Raw genomic sequence first — 23083 nt, 5'->3', positions numbered from 1 at the left:
TTGAATGTTTATTATTAGTATCAGTATTATGATTCAAGTGTGTATTGTTATATGTAATATTTTTTAACCATAAGTGAAATTTAAAAAAATTTTTCTTCTGTTGAGGAACTGAAAAAGCCAGTAGGGGAGTATTGATACATTTTGACATATGGCCAGGATTGTTAGTGGATGAGTCTGAAACACATTGTTCTCTTATCAGTATCGGGGCCAAAGGCATAGTTTAGCACTTTACAAAGATCTAAGATATTGCTCATCTTTCGGACTACATGAAAATTTAGAAAATAGTGTCTAATATTAAATGTTTGAATAGCATACTACACAAAAGGAAGGGAAAGTCTCTAGGTATTCTAAACCCAGTGAATTTATATATTTTTGTTAAAACTGTAGGAGAGTGCCTAATAATATATTAGCAAAATAAAATAGGGAGTAGAAGTCACTAAGATGTGTGAAATACTGATTTACTGAATTATTTTATCTTTCCTTGTACTTTTTGTTAGACAGTTTTTCTAAGGTTTTCCACAGGTATATTCTCTAATCACATTTTCCCTGTGAAGTCTTTAAGTTCCTGCTATTAGGATTTGTAATTTCCAAAGTTGGGGCAGGATATTATACTTTGAAATGAAATGTGAATATATCTATTTAGAAATTAACCATTTTAAATTGGATTTTTTTTCCCTTTGAATTTTGTGGGTGTGGTTTAGAAAAAACTTGAACAGCTACTACTAAAATACCCTCCTGAAGAAGTGGAATCCCGACGGTGGCAGAAGATTGCAGATGAACTGGGCAACAGGACAGCAAAACAGGTGATGGGGTAGCGGCTGCAGTTCCTTGTTGTTATTTACTGAGGAATAATGTAGCCAGCACCAGCATATCTGCCAGATCATTTCTAGCTATAGGATATATTTTAGAATAATTGACGTCATGTATTTTTATGTTGATTTCAGAAGGAATTTGAGATAACCCTGCTTTGGATCATTACAACATAATTTTTAAGAAAGACAAGTGGCCTTAATATCTCTTGGATGCTGTTAGTATAGTAATTAGGTGCTTTTTAGTTTGGCAATTTGTGGTTGCTTTAGTGTTCCTTGTCTTTCTAAAAAGGTTGCCTTGCAGTTTCTTCCTACCTGGTTCCTATCTAAATTAATTAGATGTGTTTTTATGCTATAAGCATGAATGTTTACAAGTTAAAATATGAAATAGCTTTGGCATCAAATTTAAGTTTAATTGAATTATTTTATCTAGATTTTAAAATACAAGTTTTTGATGATCACTTAAAGTTACTTCCGTATTTCTGATAATTTTAAGTTGCCAGCGTTCATTAGATGCATGTGAACCTTTTAATTTTTAGAACTACTTAAGAATTGCATGCCATCTCCTTTCTTTGCCATGTTTTTATAGGTTGCCAGTCGAGTACAGAAGTATTTTATAAAGCTAACGAAAGCTGGCATTCCAGTTCCTGGCAGAACACCAAATTTATATATTTACTCCAAAAAGGTAAAAAGAAATAGATGAAAGTAAACTTTAGATTAAATTCATTAAAGTCAGAATCACTATATACTATGCTAAATAGTATAGCAGAATTGCTCTGCTATGTGCATATTTGTCAGACTAAAGTGCTTTATTTTTCAAATTGTACTCATGGTAAACATTTTATTATGTTGGCATAAACGCAGATTAGCACTTCACTATTGCTACTTAGAAAAGTTCAATTTCCATGACAAAATTATATTGTAAAGTAAAAATAAAGTACTTTAGTTCTAATTTCCTTCCTTCCTTCCTTCCTTCCTTCCTTCCTTCCTTCCTTCCTTCCTTCCTTCCTTCCTTCCTTCCTTAAGTTTAGTGGAGATAAGAATCTTACAGACATTTCTGATTGGGCTGGCTTTAAACCATGATCCTCAGATTTCAGCCTTCTGAGTAGCTAAAGTTATAGGCATGAGCCACTGGCATCCAGGTCATTTGCTTGAGAGCAATATGAATGAGTACTGATTGAAAAATGTGTATATTGGGTCTATGTTAGGAAGGCCTTTGTGGGGTTAACAATATTTTGATGTTTGAGTATTTTAAAAGTGAATTCAGAGGCAGAGTACAGTGATCCATACCTGTAATCACAGCTACCTAGGAGGTGCAATTAGGATAGTGATTCAAGGTTAGGTAAAAATGTTCATGGTTCATTAAATTAGGTAAAATGTTGTTTAGTTAAAATGTTCAATGTAAAAACATTCATTCAAGGATAGGTAAAAATCTCAAAGAACAAACTAGGCATGTTTAAACAAGCTATGGGAATTGCTGTTCCAACTATGTAGGTAGAAGGCATAAAAAGAAAACCCAAATAAAAAGGTGTTTTATTGCTCAAGTGATAGAGCCTGTAGGGCCATGAGTTTAAACTCCAGTAGTGCCCTTCTTTTTTTTTTTTTGGCCAGTCCTGGGGCTTGGACTCAGGGCCTGAGCAATGTCCCTGGCTTCTTTTTGCTCAAGGCTAGCACTCTGCCACTTGAGCCACAGCGCCACTTCTGGCCATTTTCTGTATATGTGGTGCTGGGGAATCGAACCCAGGGCCTCATGTATTTGAGGCAGGCACTCTTGCCACTAGGCCATATCCCCAGCCCAGTAGTGCCCTTCTTAAGAGTTTAAGAAATTACCGTTTTGTAGCTATATCACATAGATAAAAACTAGAAATATTTATGGACCTATCTTATTTAATCTTCACTGTAACTCCTGAATTATAAGTAGTAACAGCCCATTTCCTGTTGATACTATTAATAGATAGCTTCTGGATCCTTTTTAATACATAGGAAAACTAGGCTGTGAGGTAAGATGAATAAGTTGTCTGTTCAAATGTAAATCTGTGAACCATTGAGTCTCTGAGTCTGATGAAACCTTTTTTCCCCTCTACTCTTAGACTTCCATAGTGAACACTCTTATCTCTTTCCAATACAGAATACTTCATTATACTTGCAGCCAGTTTTTTCTTTTAATTGGAAAAGTAAGACACCTGGTTGTTTTTAATTTCCTTAATAAATCACATTGATACTCTCTCAACACTCATCCTTCACATAAAGAGAAACAAAGATCTAATATTGCTACTTTTCCTGATGGAAACTAAGTATTTTGCATTAAGAAAATTGACTATATAGCTTTGTGTTTTATAAGCTCTTTAAATTGTTTTTATCAAGCTTTTGAAATGTTTGTGTGCGTGTGTGTGCACTAATACATATGCCAGTCCTGGGGCTTGAACAAAGAGCCTGGACCCTGAGCTTTTTTAACTATTTTGAATTTCCCCTCCTGCCCCCACACATAGCAGCTACTTTTATTAAATATATCAGGTTTGTATAACTTTGGAACATTGGACCTTTCATAGCCAAATCAACATAGGAGCTGTGATTTCATGATTTATATAGTTTGACTTTGTAAGTATGTTTTGTGTTGCACTTTTTGCTTTCCAACTAAATGATGACAATAAAAAGGGACACTAGAGAAATCTATATGTATTCCTTTCTTTGGGTGTACTGTATTTTAAGTTGATAGACTATTAGCTGTGAATATCTTAAACAGCCCGACTATGTCTCTTGGTACAGTCAGAGATTATTTCTTCTTTTTTTGTTAGCACTGGTATTTAAACTTATTACTCAGTTCTCTCACTTGGTGTTTTCTCTCAAGGCTATCACTGTGCCACACCTTTAATCTGGCATTTTGCCTACTAGTTGGAAATAACAATCTCGCAGGCTTTTCTGCCCAGCCTGGCTTTGAACCAACATTCTCTGATTTCAGCCTTCTGAGTACTTAGGATGAGAGGACAGCAGCACCAGTGTCCAGCTAGAAATTATATTTTTTATTTCAATTTATTTATTTGCTTTCCGACTTTATTTTTCTTATTTATTGTCAAAGTGATGTACAGAGAGGTTACAGTTTCGTATGTTAGGCCTTGGGTACATTTCTTGTACTGTTTGTTACCTCCTCCCTCATTCCCCCCTCGCCACTTCCCCTTCCCCTCTCCCCCCATGAGTTGATGTGCTGCCGAAGTGAGCACGAGATTATATTTTTAAATGGGTAAAGTGATGATTCTCTGTGAAGTTGAGGTGCTATTCCTTATGTCCATGCTGTTGATAATGAGAAGCAGTTGCACAGTGGGTGAGATTGAGGCCTTTGGTATCATAAATCTCCTTTGTCATTCTGGTTTATCATTATTTCCATATAATACATTGAACAAGAAATTTAACCTTGAGTCTCAGTTTTTTTTAACCTTTATATTGAATGTAATGTACTTATATTAAGTACCTTATAGGACTGTTGTAAAGATTAAATAACGTTGGCATGAAATACTCAATCATTGTTAGGTAATTATTTTCAGGTCTCCATCATGTTAAGGAAAATTTCTTTTACTGGTTGGTGGTACATCTGGTTAGGTCACTTTATCATACCTCTATGATCTTCAAGAAGAATTCACTGAGGCCAGCATTTGAAACAAACATGATAAAAGCTACATTCTGTGTATGTGGTCCACTGTTCTGTTGTTGGGATATTTCTCCTACATTTCTGGTATGTGGGGTTTTTTGTGTGTCCTGGTCCTAGAGCTTGAACTCAGGGCTTTGGTGCTTTTTTTTCCTAAAGGCTAGTGCTGTGCTACTGGAGCTACAGTTCTACTTCTAAATTTTTTTTTGGGTGGGGGTGGTAATTGGAAATAAGAATATCAAGGATGTTTCTTGCTGGACTGACTTAGAACCTTGATCCTCGGATATTTGCCTCCTGAGTAGCTAGGATTACAGGTGTCAGCTGCTGGTGCCTGGCTTGTTTTGTTGTTTTAAAGGCTAGTTGTACTTTAAATTTTAGATCCCAATAAAATAGAACAAGAAAAGACTTAAGGTAGAAAGTAAAACTTTCTACTAAAGTGAAACCCTTTTGTTAGATTTGATAAACGTAATGTTTACATGATTCTTTTAATGATTTTTCACTATTGTAGTAAAAAAAACATTGTTTTCTCATTTAGTCTTCAACAAGCAGACGACAGCACCCCCTTAATAAGCATCTTTTTAAACCTTCCACTTTCATGACTTCACACGAACCACCTGTATATATGGATGAGGATGATGACCGATCCTGTTTTCATAGCCACATGAGCACTTCTATTGAAGAAGCCTCGGTAAGTTACCTGTTTAGGTTTTATATGGTTCGGGTATAGGATGAAAGTATTAAGGTATTCCGATTATTTTAACTCATTAGAATTAGAATATGTTTATTTCTCCTGTTGCAACTACAAGTCAAATGTAAAGTTTTGATATTGTTTTTAGTACTTTAAAAAGTATTTTTTGGTAGTACTGGGGTTTGGACTCAGAGCCTCATGCAAAGTAGACACTATAACATGAACCTCTATGCCAGTCCTTAATTTTTCTCCTAATGGAAATTTCAAGCATATTTGCAAGTAGAGGGAACAGTAAATGACAGAATGAATCCACATGCTCCCAACACTCAGCTTCAATGATTGTCCTCTTGTAGCAGTCTGGAGTTTTTTCTCCCTATCCAACACCACCTCAAATTATTTTGGATGAGTTCCCAGACATCATGCAACAATATCTTTTTTCTTTAAATAATGAACTCTATCCCTTGTATATTTGTATCTGGATCTGAATAAAGCTAACAAAAGTTATCCTTTCTTTTTTTTTTCCTTTTTTTTCCCTCTCTGTATTGAACTAGATTGTTTGTCCCGTAGAATTTGCCACAGTATGGATTTAGTTTATTGCATCTGTTTTGTGTCATTTAATCTTTGTTTTCTGAATTTCCTGTTAATTTGCTAGTAGGTCTAGTGTATTGATCAGATTCATATGTATTTTTATTTGGTAAATTGGATAGGACTACTGTCTGATTATCTCTTAAGTTAACAGCCACTGAGCTTTGTCCATATATCCACCAATTGATTCGATGTTAGAAAACGACATTCTATTATTTTTATTCTGCCCCTATCCCTACCATCAGCTACAATTTGGTTACACTAGGGTACATCTAGAAAATACAAGATACCTGCCTGATTCTACCTTTGGAAAGTAGATTTGTTTTCTTGTAACCTGTAGAAGTGGCCAAAAAGTCCTCTTTTAATTTTGTTCTTTGGAATTATTCAGCCTTTTTTCTTTTTTCTTTTTTTTTTTTTTTTTTTTTGCCAGTCCTGGGCCTTGGACTCAGGGCCTGAGCACTGTCCCTGGCTTCTTCCCGCTCAAGGCTAGCACTCTGCCACTTGAGCCACAGTGCCACCTCTGGCCGTTTTCTATATATGTGGTGCTGGGGAATCGAACCCAGGGCTTCATGTATATAAGGCAGGCGCTCTTGCCACTAGGCCATAGTCCCATCCCAACATTTTTTCTTATTATTTTGACCTTTCTTTAGAATACGTTTAACTGTTTGTTTTAGGTCATTGATATTAATTGTCATTGTGTTTAATTTAGCTTATCTTTGCTCAGTTGTAGCTCATCTAAGATGGCTATAATTCAAACTCGTACTGTAAGACTGGCAACGTTTGTTTGATAGTCACCTAAGGCTTGAACTCTGAGCCTTGTGCGCTCCCTTAGCTTCTGTTCTCAAGGATGGTGCTGTACCACATGAACCATACATCTGCTTGCTAGTTAATTGGAGATGAGTTTCTCAGATTTGTTTGCCGGGCTGGCTTCAGAACCTGGATCCTTAGAATCTCAGCTTCCCGAGTAGCTAGCATTATAGGTGTGAGCCACTGACTCCTTGGTTTAGCTTTCTTATTATCTGGGTTTTATTTTTTTGCCAGTCCTGGGGCTTGGACTCAGGGCCTGAGCGCTGTCCCTGGCTGTTTTTTGCTCAAATCAGCACTCTGCCACTTGAGCCACAGCGCCACTTCTGGCCTTTTTTTTTTTTTTTTAATTGACAAACTGATAAACAGCAGTTACAGTTTCATACATTAGGCATTGGATACATTTCTTGTACTGTTCGTTACCTCGTCCCTCATTCCCCCTTCACTTCTGGCCTTTTCTATATATGTGGTGCTGAGGAATCGAACCCAGGGCTTCATGTATACAAGGCAAGTACTCTTGTCACTAGGCCATATTCCCAGTCCTTACTATCTGTTCTAGTGAGGAAAATCCAAGCACATCATGTATATTTCTTGCCTCAGAACTATAGCTAGTCATACTTCTTTTTATTGAGAAATGATATTTAGAGACTATATTCAGAATTTTCTTCTAGGTGTTGACACTTGATTGTTTCTTAAGATTATTTAGTGGACAAGCTGAAAAATCTAATATTTTTGTTAAAGTATAAAAAGCATTAAAAATCATAGATTCTTGTTCTTATTTTACATTTAACTTAAAGACTACAGGGGCTTTATTCTCCCTCACTGATCTTAAATAAGCATTTTCTTTTTCCCAACTGAAAATCCCAGTTCTCAGAGACACCAATGTAGAGCTCACTGTCCTTACATGGTAGTAGTAGTGCTACCATCAACAAGATTGTTACTGAAAATAGAGTTTTTGTTTCTGTTTTGTGAGACTGTCTCACACACGTAGCCCAGGTTAACCTCAAGCTTGCAATACCATTGATTTAGCCATTGACTCAATCTGGTTGAGTGGGATCTCACACACACATATAGCATTAGCTTTTAAATCCTCTTTAATTCCTCTTAGTGTTGTCACAGGTTGGATGTTACTTGATTAATTCACTTCATTTATTTTGCATTCATAGAGACTCCTTTTTTATTCTTCTTAATTCGTGGTAAAAGTAAGCCCTTTTTCTTTCTAGATTATGAACTGATTACAGTCTTAATTTTTTCCTAGAAAAATTGTATTGAAAAATGACTAATATCAACAATCTATTAATAAGTGGTATTTGTGTGTATTTTTGAACCTTGTGATTGTTAAGAGTTATGATTTAGAAAGTAAGAAAAAGGCATGAGCAAGTCCCAGTAAAGATGGTACTTGAAAATTGTTTCGTGTTTTGAGACAGGGTCTTGGTGTGTAATTCAAGATCCTTTTGAATGCTGGGAATATAAAAGTATACCACCACACACTTAATTATTGTGATTAATTCAACATAGCTATTTACAAATGTATATGTATGAAGTTTCTAATGGTAAAATTTATAGACTTCAGTTTTCTTTAAAATATAAACAGCTAGAAAGATTATGTGTATATATATAATATATCCCTTAGTTTCAAAATTTGTATACTACTTTAGCCCTATTCTGATTATGTCTCTTTAAGCAGTTTAACACATTTTAACTATGAAATCTCTATATAAGAATGATTAAGACGTTAGATTTAAAAGTAATTTTAATTGTGATAATTGAAATTCTATATTTGTTAAGCATGTGTTACAATTTCTGTAAGCATCTCTATAATAGAATAGTTGATAGTATCTAACATGACAAGAGGAATGAGAGTGTTAGTTAGCAGTTGGACAGTCCAAGATTGAGAATTGATGGAACATAAAAATGCATTTAGAGAATTGGTGAGCTTTTAGAAAGCTGGCTGCTAGGGGCTCATACCTGTAATTCCAGCTATTCTAGAGAGACTGAGATCTAAGGATCTTGGTTCAAAGCCAGCCTGGGAAGGAAAAATCTATTAGATTTTTTATCTCCAATTAAGCACCAAAAAAAGTTGGAAGTAGAAATGTGACTCACATGGCATAGTGCTAGCCTTGTGCCAAAAAGCTAAATAAGTTAAAGAACAGTGCACAGGCCCTGAATTCAAGCCTCAGTGCTAGAAGAGAGGGGGTAGGGAGCAGAGGAACTATACACACACACACACACACACACACACTAGGTTACTGAACACAAATATTTGTAAGCAGGATTATGATTAGAAATCAATCCTAGGATATTTTTTTTTTTTTTTTTTTGGCCAGTCCTGGGCCTTGGACTCAGGGCCTGAGCACTGTCCCTGGCTTCTTCCCGCTCAAGGCTAGCACTCTGCCACTTGAGCCACAGCGCCGCTTCTGGCCGTTTTCTGTATATGTGGCGCTGGGGAATCGAACCTAGGGCCTCGTGTATCCGAGGCAGGCACTCTTGCCACTAGGCTATATCCCCAGCCCCCCTAGGATTTTTTTTTAAAGTAGACTTTAGATAACTAGGTACAATGACACACAGTTGTTATCCAAAGCTATGTGGGAGGCCAAGATTGGGAGGATCCAGGTCAACTTGAGCAGAAGTCCTTGAGATTACATTTCCACCTTGGCAATCTGGATGCCACTGCACATACATGTAATCCCACCAGTGACAGGAAGACTACAGTAGGTGGTTTGCAACTGAGACATGTGCCTGGATTAGAAGCTAGGTCCTATTCTAAAAATTATTGAAAAATAGGACTGAAGGTACTGCTCAGTAATATTGTAATAGTTTAGCAATTGTGAGGCTCTGCATGTAATCTTAGCTACTCAGGGGACTAAGATCTGAGGATCATGGTTTGAAGCTAACCATGGGCAGAAAGGTCAGTGAGACACTTGTCTAAAAAACAAACAAACAAAATAATCAATTAAACAAAAAACAAGTGGAGTTGTGGCTCAAGTGATGGAACGATAGCCTTGAGCAAAAGAAGCTCAAGGGCAGTGTCTAGGCCTTGAGTTCAAGCCCTAGGAATGGTACAAAAAAACAACCCACCTTCACCCCCAACCCCCCCGCCCCGCGGTCCTGGGGTTTGAACTCTGGGCCTGGGTTCTTGCTATCCCTTAGCTTCTTTGGCTCAAGGCTAGAGCTCTATTACTTGAGCAACATCTGGCTTTTACTGAATAGTTAATGGAGATCTCATGGACTTTCCTGCCCAGGCTAGTTTTGAACCATGATTCTCTGATCTCTGCCTCCTGAGTATCTAGGAATACAATTTTTTGTTTTTTAAGATGAGGTATTTTAAAAGTAAAAAAGCACCTTGTCAATAGAAAAACAGCATCAGTATTTCTTACACTAATATATTTTAACTAACCTTTTTTGTTTTCTTTTCAATAGGATGAAGAAAGTATTCCTATCATGTGTAGGAATTTACCTGAATATAAAGAACTATTACAGTTTAAAAAGTTGAAGAAGCAGAAACTTCAGCAAATGAAAGCTGAAAGTGGGTTTGTGCAGCATGTAGGCTTCAAGGTAGGCTGCTTCGTGTTACTTATTAGCTTATCTTTGGAAGGGTAATGAGACAGTTGTAAATGGTTTCTGGAGTGCAAAACTCAATATTTTTAAACATGCAAGGAAAGATTAGTAAGTTTGTCTCTTGTCCTGTTCATTTATACAAGTAGCATTTGTGGCTCAGTGTAGAGAAGACAACATACAGGCGTGTGTCTATAATGTGATATAAAATGCAAGTCCCTTTTTTTTTTTTTTTTTTTTTTGGCCAGTCCTGGGCCTTGGACTCAGGGCCTGAGCACTGTCCCTGGCTTCTTCCCGCTCAAGGCTAGCACTCTGCCACTTGAGCCACAGCGCCGCTTCTGGCCGTTTTCTCTATATGTGGTGCTGGGGAATCGAACCTAGGGCCTCGTGTATCCGAGGCAGGCACTCTTGCCACTAGGCTATAACCCCAGCCCCGCAAGTCCCTTTTTTAATGCCAGCACTGGGACTTGAGCTCAGGGCCTAGGCACTGTCCCTCAGCTTTTTCATTTAAGGCTGGCACTCTAGCACTTGAGCCACAATTATACTTCCAGCTTTCTGTATGATTAATTGGAGATAAAAGTCTCAGGACTTTTCTACTCAAGCTGGCTCCAAACCACAGAACTGTGGCTCAAATGGTAAAGCACTTAGCCTTTATGAAAAAGCTGAGGGACAGTATCACTGTCCTCAGATAGGTGCCTTCTGAGTAGCTAAGATTATAGGCATGAGCCACTGGCACCCAGCAAGATGACAAGTTTTTATCCAGTTGTTTCCCTCATAACTACTGCCGCTCATGCGGCATTTCAGATGAAGATATCTTAGCCTTTTTCAAAGGCTAATAGGGCAGTGTACATGCATTCTACATGTTCTGAGCCCTTTACTCATTGCGAGAGGGCCAAGAGTAAAGGAGATAGATTTACTTTTGCCCTCATGCTCTTTTCATTTTGTATAAGGAATTTAGAGAAGTTAAACCAACAAAATAATTGAGGAAAACTAAGAGTATACATTGGAGAAAGTTCAGAGAAAGTGAGAAACGTTCAGAAAATTTTCCAAGGAGTTTAAGTTTCTAAGAGTTTGTAGAACCATTCAAAGATTTTTAAAAGCAGAGAAGAGCATGAAATTTGCATTTCAGTAAGATTCTCGTGATTCAACTCTTACATCAATAACCTTAAGAAAGGCAGTCCATTTAGAGCTGTATGGCTCTTTGTCACTGATAATTAAGTTTTGTAAAACAATAGTGTATTTCTGTATATTACTTACATGAAATGTATGTACATATGTGTATGTAAATCCTTACATATGTATATAGCAGGAGGTGGTGGTTATTCTGGCTGTCGTATGAAAGCTGGATTAAAGGAAACAAGACTGGAAATGAGATGATGTAGAAATTATTTTAGTAATTTAGTCAAAAGATGAGAGTATCCTCAGCTGGTTTGTTTCCTGTAGAAATAGATTTTGACAGGTTTGAGAAAACTTTAGGCATAAGTTTAGAATAAGTATACTTATTCACATTGAAGGACGTAATAGTAATACCACAACTTGGTGTTTTTTTTTTGTAATGTACATAGAACTATTAATACATGCTATACTCGATCAACTAAATGGGGAAAAAAAAACCCTGTACCTCTGGGTACTTTCGAGTAGCAGTTAGCCATGCTGTAACATATGCTTTTCTCCCTTTTACTTTCAGTGATCCCTTCTCCGTTAGAGAGTTCCTAACTGGCAATTCCAGTCTTTCAAGAGGCAACTTGCTCCTTTTCTTATCATTCTGTTATAGGACCCAGCCATAGCTTCTTGGCTAGACTATCAGCCACTCTAGTTAATCTGATGATGAAAGAAAATAAATGAAATATGCTTGGATTTTCTAAAGTCCTCCACAGTACATACTAGGGCTGTCATAAGCCAGCACCTCAAAAAATAACTGGGTCTGTGTTCTTGTCATGATGGGCATTGGTTATTTATGCACTTAGCCTTTGGAGATTGACTCTGTAACATGAATGATCAGAGAGGATTTTGTGGTTGCCTAGGTTTATGTTAATGATGATAACCTATTAAAACAGTTCTAATACATGTGTGGGCAGTTTTAACTATGATTAGATAAAGCCAGTGTTTACAACCATGTGCTGGTTTCAAGTAAGTGGTTACTAATAGCTAAATGCCTATGTTTGAAATGACTTACTTAAACCTTCATACAATAAATTATAGCATATAGAAGATTATTTTTTATATGCTCCTTTGGCCCACCTTTATCTTGTTCTTGACTTGATGGGCCTCTACCTAGTTTGATACATAGCATACCTAATTTGCAGTCATTGTTGTTTTATCCAAGTGTGCATTAGGAAAGAAGAGATACCTGCATACATATCATTAGCTTAATACTTTTTCTCTTTGAATTGGCTGTAGTGTGATAACTGTGGTGTAGAACCTATCCAAGGTGTTAGGTGGCACTGCCAGGATTGTCCTCCAGAAATGTCTTTGGATTTCTGTGATTCTTGTTCAGACTGGTAAGTTGGTGTTTGATTTTTTTTTTCTTCTACTTTGGCCTTGAATTTTGAAAAGTCAAGACATTTATGGCCAATGAGTTTGATTTCTAAACTTCCTTAGGAAATAGCTGTACTCTGTGGACTAAATTTCGTTCTAAACAAGTAACTTTTTTCTTGGGACTAAATTTCGTTCTAAACAAGTAACTTTTTTCTTGAATCATACAGCTCTCAAGTAGATTTTGTTAGAGATTTTGATAAATCAACAGATTTAAATAAGTAGAACTGTGAGAGAAAATTTTGAATGTGTAGATCAAAATACATCCAATGCTATACAGTGATATATATATATATATTTTTTATTTTACAGCCTACATGAAACAGATATTCACAAGGAAGATCACCAATTAGAACCTATTTATAGGTCGGAGACATTCTTAGACAGAGACTACTGTGTGTCCCAGGGCACCAGTTATAATTACCTTGACCCAAACTACTTTCCAGCAAACAGATGACATGGAAGAGAGCATCACTTACTAGTCCTCTTCAATACACAGCAATGGTATCATTGTTAATTATGTGCACAGTTTGGAAAGATTCTCTGCTTTCCCTGAAATGACACTCACAGCATGAAAGCTTCCTGAGTGTTCTCGTCAAGTATAGCTCGGCACCGTGTGGCTCTAGATCATTGTTCAGCAGCTGAACATTCCTGGTGAGCAAAAGGTTTCCCTAGTGAATTTTGCACCACCACCTGAAAGCCTTGTAAGTGGTGATCGTAAATGGGCGAGATGGAAATGAGCACACATTAAAGTAAGAGTAAATTCCAAAGGTTTCAAAGATCTTGGTAATAAATATGATAAGAAGACAAAGTATTTATATTAAAATCAGTTTAGTAGCTTTCAGTTTTGTGGAAATAGTTTTCAGTGCAGAAACTGACTTCTTTAGACAAAGTTTTAACCAATGATGGTGTTTGCTTCTAGAATATATACTCTAAAAGAACTCACTGTCCCAGTGGTGGTCATTAATGGCCGTTAGTAAATTGGAGCTGCTTAACCATATTGATATCTAACTTCTTTTAACCACAATGAACTGTCTTTATTACCAACAGTGAAGCACTACAGGAGGCAACTGTGTCATTGCTTCCTTAACCAGCTCATGGTGTGTGAATGTTATAAAGTTGTCACTCAGATATATTTTTTAAATGTTATGTTATATAAGATGATCATGTGATGTGTACAAACTATGGTGAAAAAGTGCCAGTGGTAGTAACTGTGTAAAGTCTCTAATTCACAACATTAATTCTTTTAAAATACACAGCCTTCTGCCTCTGTATTTGGAGTTGTGAGTGCAACTCATCAAAGAAAACTGCCTAATATAAAAATCATATATGGTAATAATTTCCCTCTTTTGTAGTCTGCACAACATCCATAAAAGATTGTATTTTTATTACTATTTAAACAAGTGATTAAATTTAGTTTGCGCAGTGAGCAAGAGTTCACACGCATTCTTTTATACTGATGGATTTTGTTGTGCATCATTTAAAGCATTTTGTATGTTTCTTCTTAACTGTGTATACAGTATGTTCTTGAACAATGTTCATTTGTCAGGAGAACTGTGAGAAATAAACTATATGGATACTGTCTGTTTATATTATAGAATGTTGTGGTGACTTCCTTTTGGTTAGGTTTGATTTTTTTTTTAACCAGTGTTAAAACCCAATTTTGTTTTTACAAGTCTGCTTCTCATATGTAATTAGGGTTTCTCTCCCTGTCTTTTCTAAAAAGTAAAAAATATAGAAAAGAGTGAACTTGAGAGAATGTATAATTATGGTAGTATTTTGATCAGTATGTGCTAAAAGAAAAAATTAAACTAGTTTACAAAAAAAAAAGAAACAGACTGTGGCTAAGAAAAAGACAATTATTGATTCTTGGATGTGGACAGACTGAAATTTTCTATTCTACTTGTTTTTGGTGAAAATAAGTCTCCATGGAATTAAATGTGTGGTTTCCTGGAGGCCACCAGGAGCTTCTATTATTATTATTATTATTATTATTATTATTATTATTATTGACTAGGAGAAGATAGTATAAATATTCTAAGGTGGATTAGTAAGTATTATAGTTGGCCTGATTTTTAGAATCACATACTTTTTCCTATTTTTAAATCTAGGGAACAGTATTTATTAGTTCATTTCAATACATAACAGGGCACTAAAGTCTACACTGATTTTTTTCATTAAGAAAAATAACAGAATTTTAATAAAAAGATATGAGAATTTTAAAGTAATATACTGAGTAAGGTCAAAAGAAAAGTAAATGAACTTCTCACCCTGGAAGAGGGGAATTGTTAGCGTTCTAGACATTTTAATATTAAATGTTATGTGCATATGCCAGAAGATCTGCCTTCAGCCTATAATTTGACAAGGTAGTTGCCCTTGGTGATAACCTGTGTTTGTATGGGAATAATACTGGTTAGCTTTGGAGAACCATCTATTAAAAAAAAAATTCATGACGGGCATTGGTGGCTAACGCTTGTAATCCTAGCTACTCAGGATGCTGAGATCTGAGGATCGTGGTTCAAAGCCAGCCCAGGCAGGAAAGTCTGTGCGACTCTTATCTCCAATGAACCACCAGAAAACTGGAAGTGGCACTGTGGCTCAAGTGGTAGAGCACTAACTAGCCTTGAGCTGAAGAGCTTAGGAACAGTGTCCAGGCCCAGAGTTCAAGCCCCACAACTGAAAAAAATAAAATAAAAATAAAATTGTAAGGTATGAAGTATGCTGTGGAAGAGGATTTATGAGTGAGGCAGAATGTACAAACCACTTGAGTACATATTTCAAGGGCAAAGATCAAAAAGACTTTGGTAGAAAAGATTATTTTCTGCTTGAACAGAAGATTTATTTATTTTGAATTTTTCAGCTCAAAGCAAGTAGTCCCCTTGTCTAAAAGACCTAAGGGTAGTAGTAATATTGACAGTGTCTTGTGTTGTTTCATTTGAGGGTTGCAAGAGTAGGTAGGACTGTCATTTGCAAGTAGGCCTTCAATTGTGTACCAAGAAAGATTTGGTATGGAAGACAACATAGTGTAAGATGTACTTGCTAAAGCATTGCTTATCATCAGATGAGCTTTGGTAGATCAGGTTTATTTCCTGGCATATTATACTCAAATTATATGTCAATAACTAAAGAAACATCTAATGACATCTAAAACTGCTAGAAAGCTTAGGTGAAGAACTTTCCTTCTGTGAGGCAAACTCTGATAAGAGTATTTACTGTGTATCAAGGAAGCATATAGTAGTGAGGCAGGTTCATTTAATACCCTGTCTTCATGTGAGGAAATCTAGCCAGAAAGTTGTTTTTTTTTTTTTTTTTTTTTTGGCCAGTCCTGGGCCTTGGACTCAGGGCCTGAGCACTGTCCCTGGCTTCTTCCCGCTCAAGGCTAGCACTCTGCCACTTGAGCCACAGCGCCGCTTCTGGCCGTTTTCTGTATATGTGGTGCTGGGGAATCGAACCTAGGGCCTCGTGTATCTGAGGCAGGCACTCTTGCCACTAGGCTATATCCCCAGCCCTAGCCAGAAAGTTTTTAAACCACATGCTCAAGGCCATATAGTTAGGAAAGTGGTGATGCTTGACTTTAACCTAAAGTGGTAAATCTAGAGTCAGTGTGTTAGCCCCATTTCCTTCTTTGCCCAGCAAGAATATTCCTGTTGTGTCAGGCATCGCTGGGGTGTTAAGAGTGCAGGTGTGCAAGAGTTTTTCACGTTTTTTTCCTGGCATGGTGCAGTTGCTGGAATACAAACCTGACTATATATCTAGGTTTGTGGCACAGAATAGAGAAACCTGTATGCGGACTGAGGGAAACCACTGAGATGTCCTGCCATCGTGGACTCAACAGTTGCATGTTGTACGCTTCTCAGCCGTGACCATGTCTCACTCCCCTTTCCCTTTTGTTTTCGTCAAATCACAGAACACAACTTACTGAGGTGTGAGGAACATTTTTTTAGAAAAGGAAACTGAAAATGTGTCACATGTAGTAAAGATTAAGTGTTGTTTGTGATGTTTCTTCTTTTTCAGTCATAAATGTGAGACATGCTATAGAAACCATATTTTTACTGTAGATGGGTTCTAGGTGTACTAGATGAATTGGGAGTCTCCATTACAAGTAGCTTTTTTTTTTTTTACAAGATTATGGAGACATCATTCTTTTTAGGCAATAAAGTGTTAGTTTTAATTTCTTGCCTTGATAAAATGGTACTGCAGGGATTAATCCCAGAAAAGAACTTCACCTTTTTTTTCCAGTTGATATAGCTGCATAAATGTCTTTTTGAAAGTTGTGTCACATTTAGCTCCATGAGAACAGAGGACCATCCATGTTTGTCAGTGTCTCTAGGGCCTGGCTTTTAATAGATTGTCCATAAATAGTTGTGGTTGTATGACCAACGAGTTACACTTTTTTCTCTGGGAAGTTAAGTAGGTTGTTGGCACCTATGTCCAAGAGTATCTGTGACTCTTAATGGGCTTGCCTCAGGAGCTTCCCCTCACCGGTTCCTGGGAAAAGGGAGCAACCGTCCTACTTTGCCTGGAGGATGTGCTTCAACCCTGGTGGCCGAGAAAGTTTTAGTCCTGTGTGGGGCCTCCATTGGGCCATGTATCTTCATTCTCTGTCATGTTTGTAGAATGATTCAAATGTTAAAGACACTGGGCTGGAAAACTAGGCCCTAGTCCCAGTTGCAGAAGTTAAAGTAAATGTTGACAGAGACACCTTTCACTGAGTTCTAGGAACTAGTAAATGATTTACATGTACTGTTAACTTGTCTTAATCCCCACAACTCCTCTATGAGGTTGATTTATTGTTATGATCTCTATTGTACAGATGGGAAAACTAGAGATACTGAGAATTTAAATGTGTTCGTTCTGGGTTGTAATTGCAGTGGGTGGGTGGGACACTTAGGATACAAAACCCTGATTTATGGAGCTTATATATGAACTCAGAAGACAAGCAATATACAAATAAATTTTAATTACTTAATTTTAGGCAGAGATAAATACTGTGAGGAAAAATAATACTTGAAGAAAAACAATGGAAGAATGGGGAACACTGTCGTTTTAGACGGAATAATCAAAGCCTCAATGACAAGGGTGGATTAGAAGGTTAGAAACCTGAATGGGATAAAGGAATTTGCTGTCTGGATCAGGTGTTGGAAGAGGCAGGAGCATGCTAATGGTAAAGGCCTTGAGCCAGTAAATGCTCAGGCAACACTAAGATGTCCATTGTAACTGGAACCAAATGAAAAAGAGGAGAGGAGTAGGTGATGGGGTTTGAAAGGGTATGGGGCCAGTTCAGGTGTGACTTTGAATGTAGGGCATCATAATGGAGTTTGGTTTGTGGTCTCACATTTCCCATATACACGTGGCCTTTTGCTAGGCCAAAATTTAAGGTCCTTTCCTGTCATTTCAAGCTATCCAAATCAGCAGTGTGTCTTTTAGCAGCGCTATGGAAGACGACCCCTGTGTACTCTTCAGGGGTTAAGCTGTTCACCTCTTCTGTTTTTTTCAAGGCTGTCAGCTACACCTGTAAATCATGTCCAGGCCTGAATGCCTCTCTGTTGCCCCATTTCCCTGTGCTTGCTGTTAAAGCTGTGGTGGATTTGGGCTGTGTGGTGTGTGGCAGAATGTTAATCCCTACCTACCTATAAGTCATTTTATATTTTCTGGCACAACTGGTAATTTTCATCTTTTTATCACATTTCTTATTTGCTCAAATACTTCCTAAGCTCCCCTACGAAGAGTGTGACAAGTTGGGGTAGTAATAAAATAATTGACAACTGTGTGAGTTATGGGAACATGCTGCACCCTTTTCATTAGTACAGGCCTAATTGTAACCAAAGAAATTTAATTTCTTCTCTAGCAAACACTGACATTTCTGTTTAAGAACCAATGCTACAGAAAAAGGAAATATGAAAATGATCATGTATCCAAATACATTAAGAATTCTCTGTAATAGTTCAAATCTAGTCTGTGGCCAAAATTAAAACTTTATAAATGGATCATAAATTTCAACTAGTACTGTGCTTGCTTCTAATTCTGTTTGGAATTAAGGCTTCAGATGCTTTTCAGAATGATGTGAGTTACAAATAAATAGAAAAAGAGTTGTCCTGTCTTTTTATTTTATTTTATTTGTACATATTTGTTTTCAAGGGGAAAAAAGGACTTTAAAAATACAGTTCTGTCCCAGAAATGGATCCTTATATTTGCACAACATTGAAGAAAAAAAATCATGCAAACAGAACTATAGAAATTTGTACTGGCTGAGTGGAAGATGTAGTTATTTAGTAGGATATAGAAGAAGCTCTTGACAGCAGACAGCACAAAAGAGAACCCAAATATCACTGGTTTTATGCAAGGTTTGCAAACCCCTGGAAGGGGCCCATATCAGACAAATACAACATGGGACTCTGCAAAAACACTGGCTAGCTAACATGCCCTTCCCACCCACGACAGTTTTGTTATTGTTGCTGTTTCTTGTTTTCTTGACATTTAGTAAGTTGGGGATCATCTCAAAATTATAAGATGATATTTGTCCAATGATTGAAATAAATCATGCATTTTGATTATTTTTGGATATTGATACTAACTTATAAATGTAAAGTGATGACATTTGTTCTCTCAGCCATTGTGACACTGGTCCAAGTGGCCAGTTTTCTAGAGAATGTTACTGAAAGCTCACATGGGTCTTGCCATCTTGGAAATGCTATACAATAATGTGTGTGTGTGTGTGTGTGTGTGTGTGTGTGTGTGTGTGTGTGTGTGAATTCCAAGTTTTACTTCCTGTTTGGCTCTAACCTCTTGTGGATACAAACTGAAGAAGCAGTCAGCCTCCAAAGGAGGATGCCCAAGCCTGCTCCCATGTTGACCTCCAGGAAAGACCAGACATATCTTGGGGTTAGGACAGATGTGATAGATGTTAGGGATGCTGGTAAGAATAGAACCGGATGATCAGCCTCCAGCAAGGTCTGGGGGAAAAACTGATACAGACTGACATTGTTGCATGGTTGTTCACATACTGACCTCACTGAGGTGTGACTTACATGATAGAAAGTATAAGGAAAAGTAGACAGTCCCAAGAACCCCATGCATGATTTCCAGACAGCGCTCACACAGACTGGCTGGAAGCACACAGCCACGTCAAGATGTATGGAGACACAGAAGGCTTAACTTGAAACTCTTTAAGGGGTGAACTTTTGAGTGTATATCTCCAATCTGAGCATACATTCATTGTTGCTTTCAGAAAATAGAGTCAATAGCTGTGCAGAGTTGAAGAAAAACTTCTTCTGGTGTTCCTTCTGCATTTATCTACATTTGAAAGGGGAAAAAATAGTCTTGTAAGTCAAGCCATGTTTTAGCAGTAAGATTTTGCTCAGCAAATTTTTAAAATATATGCCACCCTCCCGGTAAACCATAGGAAAGTGAGGGGAGTAATTGCTTAAGAAGTGGATATTTTAAGTAAAACACCAAAACATCACTACACAACCATTAAATGTCAAAATGTCCTTGGAGTGTAGACAAACCAGAACTTACGCTGGTGAAAATGAAATATGGCACAATAGAGGGTTTTTTTTTTTTACAGTTTAAAAAAATTGTTATAACGATGGTACACAGAAGGGTTACCATTTCATAAGTCAGGTAATGAGAACATTTCTTTTTGGACAGTGTCACTCCCTTGTTCTCTCAGCTTTTCCCTCCCATCCCTGCCCACAAGTTCATTTTCAATGTAGTGCCTAGTGAGTACCACTGCTGCATTTGTTAAACACTTTGTCCCTCCATTTCCTGAAATTCATTTCAATAGATATTTTATGTGATCAGAGGCACACAGACATTGCACCTTTAGTTTCCTTAAGAATATCCTCCCTTAGCCTCAGTTTGCTAAAGTATCCAGACATAGCCTTTGGTGTGCACCCAAAGTGGTTGAATACTTAGGTCTACATAAAAGCTTTCACATGGAAGCCTTCACATGGATGTTTATAGCAGTTAAATTCACCAAGTAACCAGATGTCTTTTGGTATTTGAGTGAGTAAATAAACGAATACTAGACAATGGAATGCAAATGAGGGCTAAAAAATGAACAATGTGGAAAGACAGGGAACTTATGCATATCACTAATAGAAGAAGCCAGTCTGAAAAGTACATTATAGGTCCAACTAGTAGGAAGTTCTGAAATGAAGACAGTAAAATTATCAGTGCAAAGTGCTCGGGAAGAGAGAAAGATGAGTAGAAGGAACAGAATTTTAAAGACAGGTATATAACCTTTTAAATTGGTACAAACTTATGCAGTATACAACATTAAGAGTGCTGGTTAGCTGGGCATTGGTGGGTCATGCCTGTCATTCTAGTTACCACATATGTGAGACTTATCTCCCATTAGCCAACAATATATGAAAGGAGATGTGGCTCAATTGGTAGAGCACTAGCCTTGAGAGAAAAAGCCAAGTGAGATAACAAGACCCTAAGTTCAAGTCCCAGTAATGGCATATAAAAAATGGTGGAAGTCAGAATGGGGAATAGTGGCTCTCAAAATTGTCTGACACATGATGGAACAGGTACATGTGCTTTTCTTTCTGCCACCTATTTGCTTATGCTGATAATTTTATATGGCTCAGAAATGATGTAATAGATATTCAAATGGCCATCTGCAGGAAAAGGGTTAGATGATGGTGTGTCAGTGTAGATTTTAACAAATGGACCACTCTGGTAGAGAATGTTGACATTTGGAGACACAGGTGTATGGGGAGTATTTTATGTTCAGTTTTCCCTTTTTTTTTTTTTTTTTTTTTTTGCTAGTCCTGGGGCTTGCACTCAGGGCCTGAACACTGTCCCTGGCTTCTTTTTGCTCAAGGCTACCACTCTACCTCTTGAGCCACAGCGCCACTTCCGGCTTTTTCTATGTGTGTGGTGTTGAGGAATCAAACCCAAGCTAGGCAAGCACTCTACCACTAGACCATATTCCAACCCTTTCAGTTCAGTTTTACTGTGAATGTGAAACTGCTCTAAAGTATAAACTGAAAACAATAAGCAACAGCCAGGTGGCTTGTGGTTCGTGTCTGTATTCCTCACTGCTCAGGAGGCTGACATCTGAGGATTGTGACTCGAAGCTAGCCCAGGCAGGGAAATTTATGACACTCTTATTTCCAATTAAATATCCAAAATGCCAGAAGCTGTGGCTCAAGTGGTAGAGTGCTAGCCTTGAGCATAAAAGCTCAGGGACAGCATCCAGGCCCTGAGTTCAAGCCCAGGGCCAACACCAGAAAATAAAACAACTCCCCCCCTCCCCACAAAACCCATTAACAAACACAAGTGTTTGAGTAAAGCATTGTTACAGGACAAAAGGAGACTGGCATTACTTCAAATGAGACCTCTGAGTATTGTGAGGCATTTGGAGCGGGGTGGGAATAGGGCTGCAATGGCAGAGGGGTGAGGAAAGGGACTAGAGTGTGGAGAAGGCAAAAGTTAGGACCACAATTGGGGGGGTGGGAATATGCTAGGGTCAGCATCTGCCTAGAGAGAGTTCCTCCAAGGAGCCAGTGACAGAGGAAGTAGGAAGGAACCTGAAGGCACTATGCTTTCCTCTTTCCTAACACCAGTCTGATGCTGAGGCTGGAGGGAGCCTGGGGACACAGGCAGCCTGTTCCATCACAGGACCACTGTCATCAGGTAGTGCCCAGGTTAACTGTAGGAAAGCTGATGTGCAGAACTTCATTTGAAGAGGAGGCAGAGCTGCCATCCTGCTGCCCACCTGGGTAAGTAGTGGGCTTTTGTCATGGCTTAACATGCAAACTAGTTGCCATTCACTACAATGTTTAACTTTTTTGGCTAGCTAGAACCCAGTATTAGTACAAAGCACTGTGTATTATTTTATTATCATCATTATTATTATTTTAAACAGACTGGGTTTATCTTAATAATTTTTGGTTTATGGTGTACCAAGGAATCGAACCTAGGGCCTCATGCATGCTCAGCAAGCACTCTACCACTAAGCCACATTCCTAGTCCCCTTGTATTATTAAAGAAAAATTATTTTCGATGTTACTTACAAAAGCATGACAAAGAGACTATTCAGGACCACTGCAATAGCTATAGAAGCCACAGCAATGGCACTTGACAATGAAACAGACACTGGTCTTCATTTTGAATATAGCATGGGCCTGTGGCAATTAATATATAGGGAGCAGGATGGAGTCTGAGGATACAAAATTACTAAGCCATCATTCTTACTGAAGACAAGCTAGGGTGATGAGACACTCCTTTGGAGAACGGTGAGGAATGTGGCCGGGGAGCTGGGGGGCGGGGAATATATCTGGCAGGTGGGCAGGGGGTGGGAGTAACTTGCTATAATTTGGCAGGGTTCTCTGCTAAAACTGGTTTTAATAATCAAGTGTACGCAGGGGCCTGGAAGGGTCAGAGCCTGAAGACGAAAGCAGAGACTCCTTGTCAGTGGTCAGCCACACAGTAAGTTCTGAGGACAGAGTCATT

The 23083-nt window shown here is 37.8% G+C and overlaps 2 protein-coding genes across 7 annotated transcripts in view; one reads left to right on the top strand and one right to left on the bottom strand.

Moving 5' to 3' along the window:
- The window catches only part of Zzz3 (zinc finger ZZ-type containing 3), a 79143-nt gene extending 64927 nt beyond the window's left edge, over positions 1-14216 (top strand). For all 6 annotated transcript variants that reach the window (XM_048351618.1, XM_048351619.1, XM_048351620.1 and 3 more), the window contains 6 exons: positions 702-803; positions 1399-1494; positions 4985-5137; positions 9947-10081; positions 12482-12582; positions 12929-14216. In XM_048351618.1, the coding sequence (XP_048207575.1) occupies positions 702-803; positions 1399-1494; positions 4985-5137; positions 9947-10081; positions 12482-12582; positions 12929-13073 (732 nt within the window). In that variant the 3' untranslated portion in view covers positions 13074-14216. The remainder of the gene's footprint in view (positions 1-701; positions 804-1398; positions 1495-4984; positions 5138-9946; positions 10082-12481; positions 12583-12928) is intronic.
- A 5172-nt stretch (positions 14217-19388) lies between these two features.
- Positions 19389-23083, bottom strand: part of Ak5 (adenylate kinase 5) — a 260488-nt gene continuing 256793 nt past the window's right edge. The window contains exon 14 of the mRNA XM_048351624.1: positions 19389-19909. Within this exon, the coding sequence (XP_048207581.1) occupies positions 19841-19909 (69 nt within the window). The 3' untranslated portion in view covers positions 19389-19840. The remainder of the gene's footprint in view (positions 19910-23083) is intronic.

Source organism: Perognathus longimembris, chromosome 7, assembly GCF_023159225.1.
Source record: "Perognathus longimembris pacificus isolate PPM17 chromosome 7, ASM2315922v1, whole genome shotgun sequence".
Lineage (NCBI taxonomy): Eukaryota > Metazoa > Chordata > Mammalia > Rodentia > Heteromyidae > Perognathus > Perognathus longimembris.
Note: the sequence above shows the minus strand (reverse complement) of the source record. Positions and strands in the feature narration are given on the sequence as shown.